The following is a 21,095-nucleotide window of genomic DNA, read 5'->3' as shown; positions in this document are numbered from 1 at the left end:
GTATTGCACTCCGTCCCATTCACGTCTATGGGTTTGAGCTGCGTCTTGGCCACGTGATCTTACTCTGCCTTCAAAAAGCAGAGAAGTGCCGCTGCCTTCTCGAACTGCTGATCGGTGGGGATCCAACTGATCAGATACGGATATTAAAATCTTGGAAGAGCCCTTTAATATTTCCCAGCATTCCCTGCTATGGGACATTAGCTGATACACATTAGGCTTTACATAGTAATGCTAGCTGCAGTAGATCAGTGGCTCATCAGGGAGAACTGCGGCCGGGTCTTCGTTACTCGCGGTTTGTGCCTAGAATTGTGTTGTCTGGATAATGTGGAGCGGGGCTGGGAACAGGGTTAACGGCGTGATTTTGCTTGCCTGGTTCACAGGGCTGGAGATACTTTCCATTACACCGGGCAGTCCTTAGGGAAATTCTCTTCCCTCGCAGCTCATGTTCCAGACCCGTCACTGCTGGCAGCTTTTATACACATTTCCAGCTCTTTAATTAAAAGTCACAGAGCTGCACGGCCAATCAGCCCAGAGATGGGTGGATAACAACCTGCCAGGCTTATTTAGAAACGAGGAGAGGCGAGACATTAACCGGCAGCGCGCTGCCTGCTAAAGGGGGACGCTGGCATCTGCATGTGAGCAGCGTCCGCAGCAACTGGAACTACTGGACACAGCACAGCATCTATAGACGTATGGAACCTGAATTACTACCTTACTGTATGTTCAGCGTGGAAAGACAACAATTATGCAGAGCTTGCAGCAGCACATTGGCATTGATCACCTTCTGTCCCTGCAAAAGCTCCTGTGTAGTCATCTGAACAGTCACAGCTCAACAGCTGGTGCTTCACATACAAGGTCCGAGATGGGGAATGCAGAGGGCGATTACTGGTAGTATGAGGCCACAATGGCTGGCGGGGATGGGGCACATTGTGCCACTGCTGCAGATCATGGAGGTTCTGCAGCAGCTGCAGCGTTTAGTATAAAGGGGGCTTTCACTGAACTCCTTGACCAGTAAACAGAATTGTCATCTGCGATAGGGGGAATCTCTGTATTATTGGGGTACAGGGACATTCAGTATCCCAATAATCCCGAAAAACCAATTACCTTAGAAAACCTAAAAAAACTAACAAAAAAAAAAAAACAACACAATTTGTCTTGGTTTGTATTTGTGAATCTTACTGCAGGAAAGGACCCAATGCCCCTAATACAATTGCAAGAAAAAGTATGTGAACCCTTTGGAATGATGTGGATTTCTGCACAAATTGGTCATAAAATGTGATCTGATCTTCATCTCAGTCACAACAATAGACAATCACAGTCGGCTTAACCTAATAACACACAAAGAGTTAAATGTTACCATGTTTTTTTTTAAACACACCATGTAAACATTCACCGCGCAGGTGGAAAAAGTATGTGAACCCCTAGACTAATGACATCTCCAAGAGCTAATTGGAGTGAGGTGTCGGCCAACTGGAGTCCAATCACAGATGAGATTGGAGGTGTTGGTTACAGCTGCCCTGCCCTATAAAACACACACCAGTTCTGGGTTTGCTTTTTACAAGAAGCATTGCCTGATGTGAATGATGCCTCGCACAAAAGAGCTCTCAGAAGACCTACGAATAAGAATTGTTGACTTGCATAAAGCTGGAAAGGGTTATAAAAGTATCTCCAAAAGCCTTGCTGTCCATCAGTCCACGGTAAGACAAATTGTCTATAAATGGAGAAAGTTCAGCACTGCTGCTACTCTCCCTAGGAGCGGCCGTCCTGTAAAGATGACTGCAAGAGCACAGCGCAGACTGCTCAATGAGGTGAAGAGGAATCCTAGAGTGTCAGCTAAAGACTTACAGAAGTCTCTGGCATATGCTAACATCCCTGTTAGCGAATCTACGATACGTAAAACACTAAACAAGAATGGATTTCATGGGAGGAGACCACAGAGGAAGCCACTGCTGTCCAAAAAAACATTGCTGCACGTTTACAGTTTGCACAAGAACCTGGATGTTCCACAGCAGTACTGGCAAAATATTCTGTGGACAGATGACACCAAAGTGGAGTTGTTTGGAAGAAACACACAACACTATGTGTGGAGAAAAAGAGGCACAGCACACCAACCTCAAAATCTCATCCCAACTGTGAGGTATGGTGGTGGGGGCGTCATGGTTTGGGGCTGCTCTGCTGCGTCAGGGTCTGGACGGATTGCTATCATCGAAGGACAAAATAATTCCCAAGTTTATCGAGACATTTTGCAGGAGAACTTAAGGCCATCTGTCCACCAGCTAAAGCTCCACAGAAGATGGTGCTGCAACAGGACAACGACCCAAAGCATAGAAGTAACTCAACAACAGAATGGCTTAAACAGAAGAGAATCCGCCTTCTGGAGCGGCCCAGTCAGAGTCCTAACCTCAACCCGATGGAGATGCTGTGGCAGGACCTCAAGAAAGCGATTCACACTGGACATCCCAAGAATATTGCTGAACTGAGACAGTTCTGTAGAGGAATAGTGAAGAATTACTCCTGACCGTTGTGCGCGTCTGATCTGCAACTACCGGAAACGTTTGGTGGAAGTTATTGCTGCCAAAGGAGGTTCAACCAGTTATTAAATCCAAGGGTTCACATACTTTCTCCACCTGCGCTGTGAATGGTTACATGGTGTGTTCAATAAAAGCATGGTAACATTTAACTCTTTGTGTGCTATTAGGTTAAGCCGACTGTGATTGTCTATTGTTGTGACTTAGATGAAGATCAGATCACATTTTTTACCAATTTGTGCAGAAATCCATATCATTCCAAAGGGTTCACATACTTTTTCTTGCAACTGTACATTAAAGGCGCATGTTTCTGGGACAAGTGACGCTCCTGGAGAAAGCTAAAAAAAAAAATTAAAATTCCTAAGCAGACTTTCCAAATGACAGCACTTTCATGAGCCGCTCTTCCTCCCGGTTTTAGGCCGGCGGATGATAACGGAGAGGAGCCGGCTGTCGAGTCCTGGCACGTACATTTCCCAGCGACCTGCTTCTGATTGGTTGTGACATGGCTTCCTCAATAAAGAGAGGAACCTGAGGAGCGCTTTCAGTGTCAGGGCGGATTAGGCTCCGTGTCCTGTTACTGGCATAACCTGGAACTAGCTCTGAACAAGATGGAGGCACAAAGGTCCCACTGATCTGACATTACTCACTGGGCCGGGACTACTCCCTACTGAGGATAGTAAAATAGATCCCCATTACAGGTATCCCACCCCATAAGGGGCGCCACAGAGCACACTTGCTGCGGGGCTCTCACTCCACGTCTCTGCTAGAATCTGACTGGACAGCTTCCTGAAGCTGCCGTTATCACTCCCTCTAACTACTCTTGGCAGGCAATCTAATTTCCCCTGAAAAGGTCATCGCCATTTAAACTGCCTTTCAATCACATTAAGCACGCTGCTGCTTGTGCTCGGAGGCAGGAGGATGCCGTGAGATCAATAGACTGACATACTGCTCATTCTGGGCACTCCGACCCTCCACCCAGCAACTAGTAAAGAGGACTTACTAGGTTTGTCCTGTAACTTATGTTCATGGTACTGCCACAGACTACAAGGACATGGCTCCATATAATAAATAAAAAAACAGCAAGGTCCTAGAAGTCACCTGAGGAACTGCAAGTCCCAGAGAGGCCCCGGCTCATCATACAAGAAGTTACTAGATGAAGCACCTCCAGACCGCACACGGCTCTCGTTATGCAAGGGTTAAACGAGAATGGCTGTCAGCTGAGAGTCAAGCTCCTGTGTGCACCTGCCTGCTGTGACAGCCCCACGCGCCCCGCAGTTCAGGCCTCTGTGTGTTCTCGGCATTGATCGGCGTGTTAGACGTGGCTCGGGATTCTTCCCTTCTGGCCGCGTTAAGCCGTTTACGAGATGACAAGCGCCTCCACATGATACTACCGGCCTCAGATCCATTCTGCGGATTCTCTCTCCAGCAGAAACAACAAACAAAGCTCTTAACTCAAAGGCCGCGCTCCCTCATCAATCAGGACATGATCCTCTATTGTGGCACATGGGGCTGTGAGGTGCGATGTGCTGCAGAGACCTGAAGAATGGATTGTTTACGGCGGGGGGGCTCACACTGCCGCGCCATTCATTCACAATAGACGTGTTCTGATACCGACAAAACCTTTACGTCTGCAGATCAAGGCAGCGTGTGATCTCAGGAATGCTGCAACATGACAACAAGTCCCCCTACCTGGCGCCTGCCAAACAGGTCAGTATAGAAGGTGGGCGAGACCTCCGTGTGTGCAACCTCCTACCAGTGACCATCCTGGCAGAATTGTTCCCTTCAAGCCCTTCATAAGCAGCAATTTTCAGTTTATCTTTTTTTTTTTTTGCATTTCCAGTTTTTACTCCCAGATCCATAATTTTCCGTTCACATAGCTGTATGAGGGCTTGTTTTTTTGCAGGACAAGTTTTGTTAAATATTCTATACAATATAGTGGGAAGCTGAAAAAAAATATAAAAAAAAATTCCAATGGGGTGGAATTGGAAAAAATAAAAAGTTTGCGGTATGACCCATTTCCTTCATTTTCGGGGAGTAGGATTACAGCAATAACACATTTGCATAGTTTTTCTTGTATTTTAATACTTTCATATTCTGACCCCCCCAACTTTTTTTTATATTTGTGTCTATGCAGCTAAATGGGGGCTCATTTTTTTGCAGGGCAATCTAGTCTTTTGGAATTTGTATGACTTTTTGATCACTTTTTATTCAGTGTCCCCAGCAGTCACAGTACTGAATAAATACGTTTCTATTTTAATAGTTTAGGTAATTTGGGACACAGCAGTATAAAGGATCTTTATTTTAATATTTTTATTTGTTGTTATCTTATATATTTTTTTAAATGTAAAAAAAACCATTTCTTAGGCCCCCTCCCGGACCTACATGCAATCCTTAGATCGCTTCTCCCATACACTACTGTGACTTAATTCAATATATTTTTACAGAGCATTGCCACAAGCAGAAATCCCGCGGCTATGGTGCCCCCTCCATTATGGAGCAGGCGCCATCTTTAAACGGATCCTGTCACCGGGATTTGGGGTATAGAGCTGACGACATGGGTTGCTAGATGGCCGCTAGCACATCCGCAATACCCAGTCCCCATAGCTCTGTGTGCTTTTATTGTGTAAAAAAAAAAAACGATTTGATACATATGCAAATTACCTGAGATGAGTCCTGTCCCTGACTCATCTCATGTACAGGACTCATCTCAGGTTAATTTGCATATGTATCAAATCGTTTTTTTTCCCGGTGACAGGTTCCCTTTAAAGGGCAGACCTCTGCCATACATGTATGTAGGGGGTTAAAGTGGTTGTCCAGGCTGCAACGGCTGGAGTTACGGAAATGGCCAGCGCGCCCGTTTCTGTAGCTCCCAATCTGATGGTGTAGCCCCCCACTACCTGCTAGTTATGGCCGCCTGACAGCTTCTGTAACTCTGCCTCCGCTGGTAAGTGCTTCGTTTCATCCTGGCAATAGAAATGGCGCGATGGGACAATGCCTTTAATACGCGACAAATGTCTCATCACCAGGATGAGGGATACGACATGGTTCCTGGAAGCATGCCCTCAAACAATAGAACTGCTGTTCCTGGGAAGAGTGAACAGTTATTTCTACCTACACATATATAGCTGCCGCTTGCGAGCAGCGTCTATAACGTACAGATAGATGTGCGCGACACCTACCTGTACACAGAGAGCCAGAGCAGCTGCCATGGACGGTGGAAGATGAGAAACTAAATTATTCCTAAATATGTGGTACAGAATAACGTATACAGCGCAGGATCCTGTCAGCGCGCTCTCACTGTATTCAACAAGATGGGATACGTCTGGACCTTCCATGCCAGGATCTTAACATGGTGTGAACAGAGCCTGAGGTTAACCAATTCCCAGCACACACTGGGTGCAGAGGGATTGCTGCTCTTGTATCAGAGAGCCCCTTCATAGTGCAGAGGAGACCTAAAGCCATACGTACCACGGAATCCCCCTTCTAAGAGAGTAGTGGCCCGAATCCTCTTCTGTCCGCACCACTCATACTCCTCAAACCGATGGCCGTTCTCATTCTCAATGTCTACAGAGTCGTCTTCATTCATGCAGGTCTCTCGCTGTGAGAGAAAGAAATTGACCAGTGAGAAGAGGACAATGTAAGCATTATGGTAAACTTTAATCTAGAGCTGGAGACAGGGCGGCCGACTACATCAGCAGCACTACAAAGACATGCGCCTCCATGGAGGAGAGTGAAGAGGAAGAGAGAAAGGGGCAGCAGAGCTGACACTCCATACAGGCCGAGCGTTAGGAAGGAGAAGTGATCTAGACAGGGAAGTGACAGAAGATAGTGGGGGCTAGAAAGGCCTCCCTGATCCTCTACCTTAGCCAGGCACAGTTCCACATGTCTACTCATCTCCTCCTCGGATCCAGACAATGGCCGACTGCAGAGCGGACATACCTGTCCCTCATCTTGCTTTCGTCGTTTCATCTTTCCAATCCGGGCTGCCAGAGCAGAAGACAGAAAGAAAAGGAAAAGCTCTCATAAGTACGTCTCATATCATAGAGGACATTATGTAGAATCTGCACGAGAATCCCTAGAAATCTCGCAGTAAACAGATTATTAGAAAGAAACAGCTCATCTTGTGGTGAACATGGGGAAACCTGCAAGAGATGGCACTGCTCGCCACTGAAGCTCTGCAGCAGACGGGACTGCGCCCTCAGGCTCTCTGTACTTGGGGGGCAGATTTGACTGCATGCAACACCCACGGTGACATCCACAGCAACTTCTGCCGCTTCGCAGATTATCAGAATTCTAAATCCTGTGCAGATTTGTCTGCAACATCTGAACAGAGGGCTGAAAACCCGGTAAACCTGCAGGGCTGTGGTCCGCTGTGGGTGCACCAAGAATCAAACCCATGTGAACACAGCCAAAATGTCACCAGATAAGAGGATCCCAAAGGCACAGGGTGACAGTCTCGCTCGTCCGGAGGGGAACTGCTCACAAGGCATGCGAGGCAGAGCCCATGTGACTAATTAAGGCTGATAGGCCGACTAATGAGCTGACAAACCCCTCAGCCCTAATCTCCTGTCATCTTCCAACATATCCCACCTTCTCCCACTAATCAAAAGTGAAGAAACGTGAATCCTACTGGTTGGAGCTGGGAACAGAGCATGTGACTCTGCTGCGGAGCGTCAGCGGCTCTGAGGTCTCATTATTCCGCCCTGGCGCCAGCAGGTGAAGAGCGGAGCCGTCATAATGTGACCGTTACTTAGAGAAAAAGTCTGAACATCAGACGGTGTGGATTCAGGGTGTAACGGCTGCGCCCCGTCTATTACTACAAGGAGAGGAAAGCAATTACAACATGGACTGAAAGGTCAACACTTTCCTCAGCAGCGATGGATCATTGCTAACTCTTCAAAGACTGACGAAATCTGGGACATGCCGCCAAACAAGGGGGCAGTGGTCTGCTCCCTCTCCATAAAAGGGGTTGCCCGACCCTGAATGTGCTTAAAGGGGTTGTCAGCGTTATCTATATTGATGACTTATCCTCAGGACAGCAAAGAAAAGGGGGTTAGTCAGCACCTCCCAATGCGCAGGTGCCCGCTGCCATGGCTGAAAACAGAGAAAAAAGACAATGCAGCAGCGCCCTGCAAACCAGATAAAGTACAACAACGCCATAGTCACAAAAAATAGAGCGCTAATGCTGCGCTCATTTATAAAGGGAGATGCTTGGCAAATGCATTTTGTACAAAACCATCTGAGCCCGTCTGCCAAACGTCAAGGCGATCTCTGTGAGACGCGTCCTAACACTAAATACTACCGGTTATGCACCATAATGTTCAGGAAGTGTTGGATCCACATGCATGCTGGGTCCACTCTGCCTTTTACCATTTTTTGTGCCAAAATGGCCTCCATTACTTACAAGGGATGCAGGTACCAACATGCATGCCGAGCCCACTCCATACCTCTCCTGGCGCAGTTTTAGGCCTCATGCACACGGCCACTGCTGTACAGTAATACACTATACTTGTGTATTACTGTACAGCAGCGGCTGCATGAAGCGCACGGCATCATAGCAACCAATGATGACGTGCGCTCATGCCGTCAGCAGGAATCCCGGCTGGGTTTCCACGGTCCGCTCTCGGCCCCGGAACATGGCCGTGTGCATGAGGCCTTATACTGAGACGATGGTTTTGTACAAAATACATTTGCCAAGGATCTCACTTTATAAATAAGCGCAGCATTAGCGCTGGAATATTTTTTGTGACTATGGCATTATTGTACTTTATCTGGTTAGCAGGGCGCCGCTGCATTCCCCTTTTTTTCTCTTTATTATCAATATCAGATCATGGGGGTCCGACTCCCGGCACCCCCGCCGATTAGGAGAGGTTGCTGCTCGCCCTCATAACTGCAGCGATGAGCAGAGTAATTTCAGCTCAGCCGTCCCATTCACTTCTACCAGACAGCTCCTTCCTATACACTCGAATAGGAAGGAGCCGCCCATAGAAGTGAAGCTGAGGGTCCCATCTCCACTGTGTCCGGTCCCGTGGAAGTAGGATGTCCCATCTGTGGTGCAGCAATGCAACCAGTCACTGGCTTCAGCAGTCAATAATGATGCCAGTGAAAGGCTGCAGCAGCGCATGCGATGACGGATGGATGTCATACTTCCAGTCCAGGGGACACCAGAAGCAGTGGGGACAGGATGCTCAGCGCTGGAACGGAGCGCCCGTCAACAGGTGTTTGAGGAGGCTGCAATGCTCCGATGAGCAGAGGCCTCGCAGCTCACCAAGCACAGCGCCTCCATCGAATAGTGGCTGTGCTAGAGTAAGGCTCCATTCACACATCCGTATGTGTTTTGCAGACCCGCAAAACACGGACACCGGCAATGTGCATTCTGCATTTTGCGGACTGCACATCGCCGGCACTCATAGAAAATGCATTTTCTTGTCTGCAATTGCAGACAAAAATAGGACACGTTCTATTTTTGGGCGGAACATAAGTGCGGATCCGGAAGTGCGGATGCGGACAGCACATTCCGGCCCCATTGAAAATGAATGGGTTCCACACCTGTTCTGCAAAACTGCGGAACAGATGCTGACCCATTTTGCGGACATGTGAACGGGCCCCAAGCTGTGAGGAGGCTCAACACAGCGCCTCAATCTCTCCAAGCTGCTGATCGGTCAGGGTCCCAGGAATCGTCCCCCCACCAATCAGACACTGCTATTGGTTCCAAGGTTTTTCACTGTAATAATCTATTACCGAAGTTATCCAACAAAGTGGCGCGTGGACCTCACCTCACCGGAGGCAGTACATTCTAATGCTGTACGGAGAAGGATCTCCAGACAGCATTATAACAGATTTTCTAGTGAAGCAACTTCACTTAATCCTGAAAGCATCCTATAAGGGTCCATTCACACGTCCAAGTGTGTTTTGCTGATCCATAAAACACGGACATCGGCAATGTGCGTTCCGCATTTTGCGGACCGCACATCGCCGGCACTTAATAGAAAATGCCTATTCTTGTCCGCAATTGTCCGGACAAGAATAGGACATGTTCTATTTTTTTCGGGAACGGAATTGCGGACCCGAAATTCCGGATCCGGGCAGCACATGGTGCTGCCCCATAGAAATTAATAGGTCCGCAATTCCGTTCCGCAAAATGCCCCTTTCACACAGGCGATTTTTTCCGCGCGGGTGCAATGCGTGACGTGAATGCATAGCACCTGCACTGAATCCTGACCCATTCATTTCAATGGGTCTGTGTACATGAGCGTTGTTTTTCACGCTTCAGTTCTGCGTTGCCCTGGCCCCATAGAAGTGTATAGGGGTGCGTGAAAAACGCATTGCATCCGCAAGCAAGTGCGGGTGCAATGTGTTTTTCACTGATGGTCGCTAAGAGATGTTGTTTGTAAACCTTCAGTTTTTTTATCACGCGTGTGAAAAACGCATCAAAACGCATTGTACCCGCGTGGAAAAAACTGAACAACTGAACGCAATCGCAGACAAAACTGCCTGAACTTGCTTGCAAAATGGTGCGAGTTTCACTGAACGCACCCGGACCTAATCTGTCACGCTCGGCCTAACAGTCAGGTCACAGACGCAGACCCCTACTCACGGATTTCGGAGCGTACTCCTAGTAAATATCTGTGTGGAGACTTTGGCAAATCCGCGTTGCACGGTTTCCAGTGGGAATCGCACTGCCTTTCATACGGCTGCAGATTTTTAATCTGAGTGAAGGAGGGACATCAGCAGGTGGATTTGCCCACTGAATGGGATTAAATCGCGGTAAGACCCGCAGAGTGACAAACTGGAAATCCCTGGTAGACCCACGGGGATCGGCCTCTGAGATCGGTCACAGATTCCACGGCATCAAATTTATTCAACGTGCATTTTGGCTGTGTGAACATACCCCAAGGCTTCACTGCTGCAGCAGACAACGGTGGCCACCACACAGCAAATAGACGGAGCAGGTAAATCCCTCTGGATAATTTCCCAGAGCAGGGGGATAGGAGCTGGGTGATATCTGACATCACATGCAAGGATTATACTATTCTATACATATAACTGCCAGGATTACACCATTCTATGGGTATAGAACGGCACCACCCCTACACCTATGGGCATAAAACGGCACCACCCCTACACCTATGGGCATAAAACGGTATAACCCCCGCACCTATGGGTACAGAACGGTATAACCCCCGCACCTATGGGTACAGAACGGTATAACCCCCGCACCTATGGGTACAGAACGGTATAACCCCCGCACCTATGGGTACAGAACGGTATAACCCCCGCACCTATGGGTACAGAACGGTATAACCCCCGCACCTATGGGTACAGAACGGTATAACCCCCGCACCTATGGGTACAGAACGGTATAACCCCCGCACCTATGGGTACAGAACGGTATAACCCCCGCACCTATGGGTACAGAACGGTATAACCCCCGCACCTATGGGTACAGAACGGTATAACCCCCGCACCTATGGGTACAGAACGGTATAACCCCCGCACCTATGGGTACAGAACGGTATAACCCCCGCACCTATGGGTACAGAACGGTATAACCCCCGCACCTATGGGTACAGAACGGTATAACCCCCGCACCTATGGGTACAGAACGGTATAACCCCCGCACCTATGGGTACAGAACGGTATAACCCCCGCACCTATGGGTACAGAACGGTATAACCCCCGCACCTATGGGTACAGAACGGTATAACCCCCGCACCTATGGGTACAGAACGGTATAACCCCCGCACCTATGGGTACAGAACGGTATAACCCCCGCACCTATGGGTACAGAACGGTATAACCCCCGCACCTATGGGTACAGAACGGTATAACCCCCGCACCTATGGGTACAGAACGGTATAACCCCCGCACCTATGGGTACAGAACGGTATAACCCCCGCACCTATGGGTACAGAACGGTATAACCCCCGCACCTATGGGTACAGAACGGTATAACCCCCGCACCTATGGGTACAGAACGGTATAACCCCCGCACCTATGGGTACAGAACGGTATAACCCCCGCACCTATGGGTACAGAACGGTATAACCCCCGCACCTATGGGTACAGAACGGTATAACCCCCGCACCTATGGGTACAGAACGGTATAACCCCCGCACCTATGGGTACAGAACGGTATAACCCCCGCACCTATGGGTACAGAACGGTATAACCCCCGCACCTATGGGTACAGAACGGTATAACCCCCGCACCTATGGGTACAGAACGGTATAACCCCCGCACCTATGGGTACAGAACGGTATAACCCCCGCACCTATGGGTACAGAACGGTATAACCCCCGCACCTATGGGTACAGAACGGTATAACCCCCGCACCTATGGGTACAGAACGGTATAACCCCCGCACCTATGGGTACAGAACGGTATAACCCCCGCACCTATGGGTACAGAACGGTATAACCCCCGCACCTATGGGTACAGAACGGTATAACCCCCGCACCTATGGGTACAGAACGGTATAACCCCCGCACCTATGGGTACAGAACGGTATAACCCCCGCACCTATGGGTACAGAACGGTATAACCCCCGCACCTATGGGTACAGAACGGTATAACCCCCGCACCTATGGGTACAGAACGGTATAACCCCCGCACCTATGGGTACAGAACGGTATAACCCCTGCACCTATGGGTACAGAACGGTATAACCCCTGCACCTATGGGTACAGAACGGTATAACCCCTGCACCTATGGGTACAGAACGGTATAACCCCTGCACCTATGGGTACAGAACGGTATAACCCCTGCACCTATGGGTACAGAACGGTATAACCCCTGCACCTATGGGTACAGAACGGTATAACCCCTGCACCTATGGGTACAGAACGGTATAACCCCTGCACCTATGGGTACAGAACGGTATAACCCCTGCACCTATGGGTACAGAACGGTATAACCCCTGCACCTATGGGTACAGAACGGTATAACCCCTGCACCTATGGGTACAGAACGGTATAACCCCTGCACCTATGGGTACAGAACGGTATAACCCCTGCACCTATGGGTACAGAACGGTATAACCCCTGCACCTATGGGTACAGAACGGTATAACCCCTGCACCTATGGGTACAGAACGGTATAACCCCTGCACCTATGGGTACAGAACGGTATAACCCCTGCACCTATGGGTACAGAACGGTATAACCCCTGCACCTATGGGTACAGAACGGTATAACCCCTGCACCTATGGGTACAGAACGGTATAACCCCTGCACCTATGGGTACAGAACGGTATAACCCCTGCACCTATGGGTACAGAACGGTATAACCCCTGCACCTATGGGTACAGAACGGTATAACCCCTGCACCTATGGGTACAGAACGGTATAACCCCTGCACCTATGGGTACAGAACGGTATAACCCCTGCACCTATGGGTACAGAACGGTATAACCCCTGCACCTATGGGTACAGAACGGTATAACCCCTGCACCTATGGGTACAGAACGGTATAACCCCTGCACCTATGGGTACAGAACGGTATAACCCCTGCACCTATGGGTACAGAACGGTATAACCCCTGCACCTATGGGTACAGAACGGTATAACCCCTGCACCTATGGGTACAGAACGGTATAACCCCTGCACCTATGGGTACAGAACGGTATAACCCCTGCACCTATGGGTACAGAACGGTATAACCCCTGCACCTATGGGTACAGAACGGTATAACCCCTGCACCTATGGGTACAGAACGGTATAACCCCTGCACCTATGGGTACAGAACGGTATAACCCCTGCACCTATGGGTACAGAACGGTATAACCCCTGCACCTATGGGTATAGAACGGTATAACCCCTGCACCTATGGGTACAGAACGGTATAACCCCTGCACCTATGGGTATAGAATGGTATAACCCCTGCACCTATGGGTATAGAATGGTATAACCCCTGCACCTATGGGTATAGAATGGTATAACCCCTAGCTATGGGAGCAGCAATATATAGCTATAGGCGCAAGGATTACACCATTGTATACACAGGGGACGGAGGGGGTGGGGTTGGGTAAACACCTGGGGGAGGGGGGGTAACACCGTTGTGTATACTGGTTCCGGGGCTGGGTAGCACCATAGGCCCGGGGCAGGGCACTCACCATTCAGCCGGGTCTGCCTGTTGGCCCTCACTCTCAGGAACGTCTGCGGAGACACAAGAGGCACATGGTTACACACTGCCCGGCAGGCAGCCACACTCGGGGCCGGTGGATGGCCGCGGATCCCTGCTCCCCCTCCTCAGGCTGCAGATGTAAACAAACCTACTTCCTCTCTGCGGCCGCCGCGGCTCTCACTCTGCATGGCAACTAGGAGGCGTCCTCCTCAAATAACGGCCTCCCGGGACCTGCTGCCGCCTCTCATGCCCGGTCTGGACGGGACTCTTCACCCGTTTCCCGACCCCCGTGCCGATGGCGACGGATTCTAACGGCTCCTCACAGACTACTGAATGCATTCACAACAGTCGCCATCTTGGTTACAGTCACGTGATAAGAACACGCAACAACTGCAGACACGTTTACGTGAGCACGCTAGGAGTGTCACCATGACAACCGGGAGGCGGGAAGCGGAGTGACTCACAGAGCGGGAGTCTGAGGGACAGAGTTTCTGTATCTAACACTGCTCAGACGTGTATCTAAGAGGCGGCTCGGGTGTGTTCTCACTGAGACGTGTATCTAATCCTGTCATGTGTGATACTGCCTGCCGAGTGGTGTATCTAATCCTATCCTGTGTGATACTGCCTGCTGAGCTATGTATCTAATCCTGTCATGTGTGATACTGCCTGCCGAGTGGTGTATCTAATCCTATCCTGTGTGATACTGCCTGCTGAGCTGTGTATCTAATCCTATCCTGTGTGATACTGTCTGCTGAGCTGTGTATCTAATCCTGTCATGTGTGATACTGCCTGCCGAGTGGTGTATCTAATCCTATCCTGTGTGATACTGCCTGCTGAGCTATGTATCTAATCCTGTGTGATACTGTCTGCTGAGCTGTGTATCTAATCCTATCCTGTGTGATACTGTCTGCTGAGCTGTGTATCTAATCCTCTCCTGTGTGATACTGTCTGCTGAGCTGTGTATCTAATCCTCTCCTGTGTGATACTGTCTGCTGAGCTGTGTATCTAATCCTATCCTGTGTGATACTGTCTGCTGAGCTGTGTATCTAATCCTCTCCTGTGTGATACTGTCTGCTGAGCTGTGTATCTAATCCTCTCCTGTGTGATACTGTCTGCTGAGCTGTGTATCTAATCCTCTCCTGTGTGATACTGTCTGCTGAGCTGTGTATCTAATCCTCTCCTGTGTGATACTGTCTGCTGAGCTGTGTATCTAATCCTATCCTGTGTGATACTGCCTGCTGAGCTGTGTATCTAATCCTATCCTGTGTGATACTGTCTGCTGAGCTGTGTATCTAATCCTATCCTGTGTGATACTGCCTGCTGAGCTGTGTATCTAATCCTGTCATGTGTGATATTGATTTCCGAGTCACTGTATCTAATGCTATCGTCTGTGATACTGCTGAAACGTGTATCTAAGCCAGGAATGAGCAACCTTCCCAACTCCGGCTCTTCTGAAACTACAACTCCCAGAATGCTCCATTTACTTCTATGTGAGTTACAAGAGCAGCTCAGCCACTGTGTATGCTGGGAGTAGTAGTTTCACAGAAGCTGGAGTGCCAGTAGATGCCGACCCCTTATCGAAGCCTATTATTTGTGATACTCTCTGCTCAGACAGGTATCCAAGCCTAATGTATCATACTGCCTGCTTAGACATGTATGTAATGTGTCATACTGCCCATTTCTGTATCTAATCCCATCATGTGTGATACGTTATAAGAGAAGCGGCTGATATCAGTCACATGTGATGTAATGTCTGGAGGTGATATCAGAGCTGGAGCGTTATACGATGAGCGGCTGATATCAGTCACATATAATGTAATAATTTTATAAGAATTAAGCTATAATGGGTGTTTCTGAGCTGCCAGGAGTTCAGAGATAAGGGCTGTAGATTCTACAAAGCAAGGTAGTCTACAGATAGGCTGAAACATAAAGGGGTCCTGTGACTTTAGCAGGCGGCATTTATCCTTTAGGCCCTTCCTAATGTATTGTGATTCTCCATGTTGCTTCCTTTGCTGGATTCATTTTTCCATCACATTATACACTGCTCATATCCAGGGGTTATGACCACCCTATAATCCACCAGTGGTGGTCGTGCTTGCACACTGTAGGAAACAGCGCTGGCCGGGACTGTGGGAGTACACATAGGCACGCATGCGCAGCAGCTCATGTACCGGCCCCCTCGAATCTGCGCTGCAGCAGTGGCCATAACCAGCCGTGTAGAATGTGATGGAAAAATAAATGAAGCAGCAAAGGAAGCAACATGGAGAATCACAATACATTAGGAAGAGCCTACAGGATAAATGCTGTCTGCTGAAGTCGGAGGACCTCTAATCCTGTAGGACAAAAACTTGTAGGAAGGGAGCAGGGAAGCTACTGAGCATGTCAGTCCATCACTGAATGCAGAAGAAGGTGGACCCGAAGGATAAACGGCAGGGGGCGCTACTAGTGAGGAGACTGTAACGTGCATAGAAACCAAACAATGGTCCAGATTTACTGATGTTCCTCGGACAGAAATCTGTCTAAAAAGTGGTCTAAATTGGTTGTTTGGCAGATCTATGGTTTCTACACTCTTCAAACAAAGCTTGACAAGGGGGAGGGGCTTGTTGGAGAGGCAGAAAAGCTTCAGGGAAAAAGGCGGGGCCTACGATTCATTAATTAGCACCAGAATTGTGCTACAAAGTAAGCCAACCAATAGAGATAGTGTCCATCCTCCAGCCTGAGCCCCTGTGAGAAATGTGGGGCAGGTGTAGGGGCCGGGCTAAGCTTACACCATCTACAGGCTTAGTGAATGTGGGGCAGGTCTAGGGGCCGGGCTAAGCTTACGCCATCTACAGGCTTAGTGAATGTGGAGCAGGTCTAGGGGCCGGGCTAAGTTTACACCATCTACAGGCTTAGTGAATGTGGGGCAGGTCTAGGGTCCGGGCTAAGCGTACGCCATCTACAGGCTTAGTGAATGTGGAGCAGGTGTAGGAGCCGGGCTAAGCTTACACCATCTACAGGCTTAGTAAATGTGGGGCAGGTCTAGGGTCCGGGCTAAGCTTACGCTATCTACAGGCTTAGTGAATGTGGAGCAGGTCTAGGGGTCGGGCTAAGCTTACACCATCTACAGGCTTAGTGAATGTGGGGCAGGTCTAGGGGCCGAGCTAAGCTTACGCCATCTACAGGCTTAGTGAATGTGGAACAGGTCTAGGGGTCGGGCTAAGCTTACACCATCTACAGGATTAGTGAATGTGGAGCAGGTCTAGTGGCCGGGCTAAGCTTACACCATCTACAGGCTTAGTGAATGTGGGGCAGGTCTAGGGGCCGGGCTAAGCTTATGCCATCTACAGGCTTAGTGAATGTACTGCAGGTCTACGGGCCGGGCTAAATGTACGCCATCTACAGGCTTAGTGAATGTGGAGCAGGTGTAGGGGCCGGGCTAAGCTTACACCATCTACAGGCTTAGTGAATGTGGAGCAGGTGTAGGGGCCGGGCTAAGCTTACACCATCTACAGGCTTAGTGAATGTGGGGCAGGTCTAGGGTCCGGGCTAAGCGTACGCCATCTACAGGCTTGGTGAATGTGGAGCAGGTGTAGGGGCCGGGCTAAGCTTACGTCATCTACAGGCTTAGTGAATGTGGGGCAGGTCTACGGGCCGGGCTAAGCTTACACCATCTACAGGCTTAGTGAATGTGGAGCAGGTCTAGGGGCTGGGCTAAGCTTATGCCATCTACAGGCTTAGTGAATGTACTGCAGGTCTAGGGGCCTGGCTAAGCTTACGCCATCTACAGGCTTAGTAAATGTGGGGCAGGTCTAGGGGCCGGGCTAAGCTTACGCCATCTACAGGCTTAGTAAATGTGGGGCAGGTCTAGGAACCGGGCTAAGCTTACGCCATCTACAGGCTTAGTGAATGTAGTGCAGGTCTAGGGGCCGGGCTAAGCTTATGCCATCTACAGGCTTAGTGAATGTACTGCAGGTCTAGGGGCCGGGCTAAGCTTACACCATCTACAGGCTTAGTGAATGTACTGCAGGTCTAGGGGCCGGGCTAAGCTTACGCCATCTACAGGCTTAGTAAATGTGGGGCAGGTCTAGGGACCGGGCTAAGCTTACGCCATCTACAGGCTTAGTGAATGTAGTGCAGGTCTAGGGGCCGGGCTAAGCTTATGCCATCTACAGGCTTAGTGAATGTAGTGCAGGTCTAGGGGCCGGGCTAAGCTTATGCCATCTACAGGCTTAGTGAATGTACTGCAGGTCTAGGGGCCGGGCTACGCTTATGCCATCTACAGGCTTAGTGAATGTACTGCAGGTCTAGGGGCCGGGCTAAGCTTACACCATCTACAGGTTTAGTGAATGTGGTGCAGGTCTAGGGGCCGGGCTAAGCTTACGCCATCTACAGGTATAGTGAATGTGGAGCAGGTCTAGGGGCTGGGCTAAGCTTACGCCATCTACAGGTATAGTGAATGTGGAGCAGGTCTAGGGGCCGGGCTAAGCTTACACTATCTACAGGCTTAGTTAATGTGGGGCAGGTCTAGGGGCTGGGCTAAGCTTACACCATCTACAGGTATAGTAAATGTGGTGCAGGTCTAGGGGCCGGGCTAAGCTTACACCATCTACAGGCTTAGTGAATGTGGTGTAGGTCTAGGGGCCGGGCTAAGCTTACGCCATCTACAGGTTTAGTGAATGTGGTGCAGGTCTAGGGGCCGGGCTAAGCTTACGCCATCTACAGGTATAGTAAATGTGGTGCAGGTTTAGGGGCCGGGCTAAGCTTACGCCATCTACAGGCTTAGTGAATGTGGTGCAGGTCTAAGGGCCGGGCTAAGCTTACGCCATCTACAGGCTTAGTGAATGTGGAGCAGGTCTCGGGCCAGGCTAAGCTTACGCCATCTACAGGCTTAGTGAATGTAGTGCAGGTCTAGGGGCCGGGCTAAGCTTATGCCATCTACAGGCTTAGTGAATGTACTGCAGGTCTAGGGGCCGGGCTAAGCTTACACCATCTACAGGCTTAGTGAATGTACTGCAGGTCTAGGGGCCGGGCTAAGCTTACGCCATCTACAGGCTTAGTAAATGTGGGGCAGGTCTAGGGACCGGGCTAAGCTTACGCCATCTACAGGCTTAGTGAATGTAGTGCAGGTCTAGGGGCCGGGCTAAGCTTATGCCATCTACAGGCTTAGTGAATGTAGTGCAGGTCTAGGGGCCGGGCTAAGCTTATGCCATCTACAGGCTTAGTGAATGTACTGCAGGTCTAGGGGCCGGGCTAAGCTTATGCCATCTACAGGCTTAGTGAATGTACTGCAGGTCTAGGGGCCGGGCTAAGCTTACACCATCTACAGGTTTAGTGAATGTGGAGCAGGTCTAGGGGCTGGGCTAAGCTTACGCCATCTACAGGCTTAGTGAATGTAGTGCAGGTCTAGGGCCGGGCTAAGCTTACGCCATCTACAGGCTTAGTAAATGTGGGGCAGGTCTAGGGGCTGGGCTAAGCTTACACCATCTACAGGTATAGTAAATGTGGTGCAGGTCTAGGGGCCGGGCTAAGCTTACACCATCTACAGGCTTAGTGAATGTGGTGTAGGTCTAGGGGCCGGGCTAAGCTTACGCCATCTACAGGTTTAGTGAATGTGGTGCAGGTTTAGGGGCCGGGCTAAGCTTACGCCATCTACAGGCTTAGTGAATGTGGTGCAGGTCTAAGGGCCGGGCTAAGCTTACGCCATCTACAGGCTTAGTGAATGTGGAGCAGGTCTCGGGCCAGGCTAAGCTTACGCCATCTACAGGCTTAGTGAATGTGGTGCAGGTCTAAAGGCCGGGCTAAGCTTACGCCATCTACAGGCTTAGTGAATGTGGTGCAGGTCTAGGGGCCGGGCTAAGCTTACACCATCTACAGGTTTAGTGAATGTGGTGCAGGTCTAGGGGCCGGGCTAAGCTTACGCCATCTACAGGTATAGTAAATGTGGTGCAGGTCTAAGGGCCGGGCTAAGCTTACGCCATCTACAGGTTTAGTGAATGTGGTGCAGGTCTAGGGGCCGGGCTAAGCTTACGCCATCTACAGGTTTAGTGAATGTGGTGCAGGTCTAGGGGCCGGGCTAAGCTTACGCCATCTACAGGTATAGTAAATGTGGTGCAGGTCTAAGGGCCGGGCTAAGCTTACGCCATCTACAGGTTTAGTGAATGTGGTGCAGGTCTAGGGGCCGGGCTAAGCTTACGCCATCTACAGGTTTAGTGAATGTGGTGCAGGTCTAGGGGCCGGGCTAAGCTTACGCCATCTACAGGTATAGTAAATGTGGTGCAGGTCTAAGGGCCGGGCTAAGCTTACGCCATCTACAGGTTTAGTGAATGTGGTGCAGGTCTAGGGGCCGGGCTAAGCTTACGCCATCTACAGGTTTAGTGAATGTGGTGCAGGTCTAGGGGCCGGGCTAAGCTTACGCCATCTACAAGTTTAGTGAATGTGGTGCAGGTCTAGGGGCCGGGCTAAGCTTACGCCATCTACAGGTATAGTAAATGTGGTGCAGGTTTAGGGGCCGAGCTAAGCTTACGCCATCTACAGGCTTAGTGAATGTGGTGCAGGTCTAAGGGCCGGGCTAAGCTTACGCCATCTACAGGCTTAGTGAATGTGGAGCAGGTCTCGGGCCAGGCTAAGCTTACGCCATCTACAGGCTTAGCGAATGTGGGGCAGGTCTCGGGCCAGGCTAAGCTTACGCCATCTGCAGGCTTAGTGAATGTGGTGCAGGTCTAAAGGCCGGGCTAAGCTTACGCCATCTACAGGCTTAGGGAATGTGGTGCAGGTCTAGGGGCCGGGCTAAGCTTACGCCATCTACAGGTATAGTAAATGTGGTGCAGGTTTAGGGGCCGAGCTAAGCTTACGCCATCTACAGGCTTAGTGAATGTGGTGCAGGTCTAAGGGCCGGGCTAAGCTTACGCCATCTACAGGCTTAGTGAATGTGGAGCAGGTCTCGGGCCAGGCTAAGCTTACGCCATCTACAGGCTTAGCGAATGTGGGGCAGGTCTCGGGCCAGGCTAAGCTTACGCCATCTGCAGGCTTAGTGAATGTGGTGCAGGTCTAAAGGCCGGGCTAAGCTTACGCCATCTACAGGTTTAGTGAATGTGGTGCAGGTCTAGGGGCCGGGCTAATCTTACGCCATCTACAGGTTTAGTGAATGTGGTGCAGGTCTAGGGGCCGGGCTAAGCTTGCGCCATCTACAGGTTTAGTGAATGTGGGGCAGGTCTAGGGGCCGGGCTAAGCTTACGCCATCTACAGTTTTGGCCTCCTTGGAGCAACGGGGGCAGTTTCACGGGTAAAACTCTGTGGACCCTCTAAGGGCGCGTCTAGATGTGTATCTCTGTGATAATCTGCCCCATGAGTTGAGGCAGATTTTGCTGTGGGTTTCACCCGGTGCACTGCAGAAGGTTAAATCCGTAGTGAAAACCCACAGTAAAAAAATAACCAGAATTTAAAATCTTCACCCCTGGCGAG

The 21,095-nt window shown here is 50.1% G+C and overlaps 1 protein-coding gene across 4 annotated transcripts in view; it reads right to left on the bottom strand.

Annotated features, from left to right (window-relative positions):
• The window catches only part of RNF220 (ring finger protein 220), a 187,198-nt gene that overhangs the window by 22,143 nt on the left and 143,960 nt on the right, over nt 1-21,095 (bottom strand). For 2 of the 4 annotated variants that reach the window (XM_044301093.1, XM_044301092.1), the window contains 3 exons: nt 13,642-13,684; nt 6,390-6,511; nt 5,997-6,126 (listed from right to left, as the gene is read on the bottom strand). In XM_044301093.1, the coding sequence (XP_044157028.1) occupies nt 5,997-6,126; nt 6,390-6,511; nt 13,642-13,684 (295 nt within the window). Of the gene's footprint in view, nt 1-5,996; nt 6,127-6,389; nt 6,512-13,641; nt 13,685-13,804; nt 14,007-21,095 lie in introns of those variants that run through there. The other 2 variants (XM_044301095.1, XM_044301094.1) reach the window with 2 other exon arrangements.

Source organism: Bufo gargarizans, chromosome 7, assembly GCF_014858855.1.
Source record: "Bufo gargarizans isolate SCDJY-AF-19 chromosome 7, ASM1485885v1, whole genome shotgun sequence".
Lineage (NCBI taxonomy): Eukaryota > Metazoa > Chordata > Amphibia > Anura > Bufonidae > Bufo > Bufo gargarizans.
This window is presented reverse-complemented; position numbering and strand designations above follow the sequence as displayed.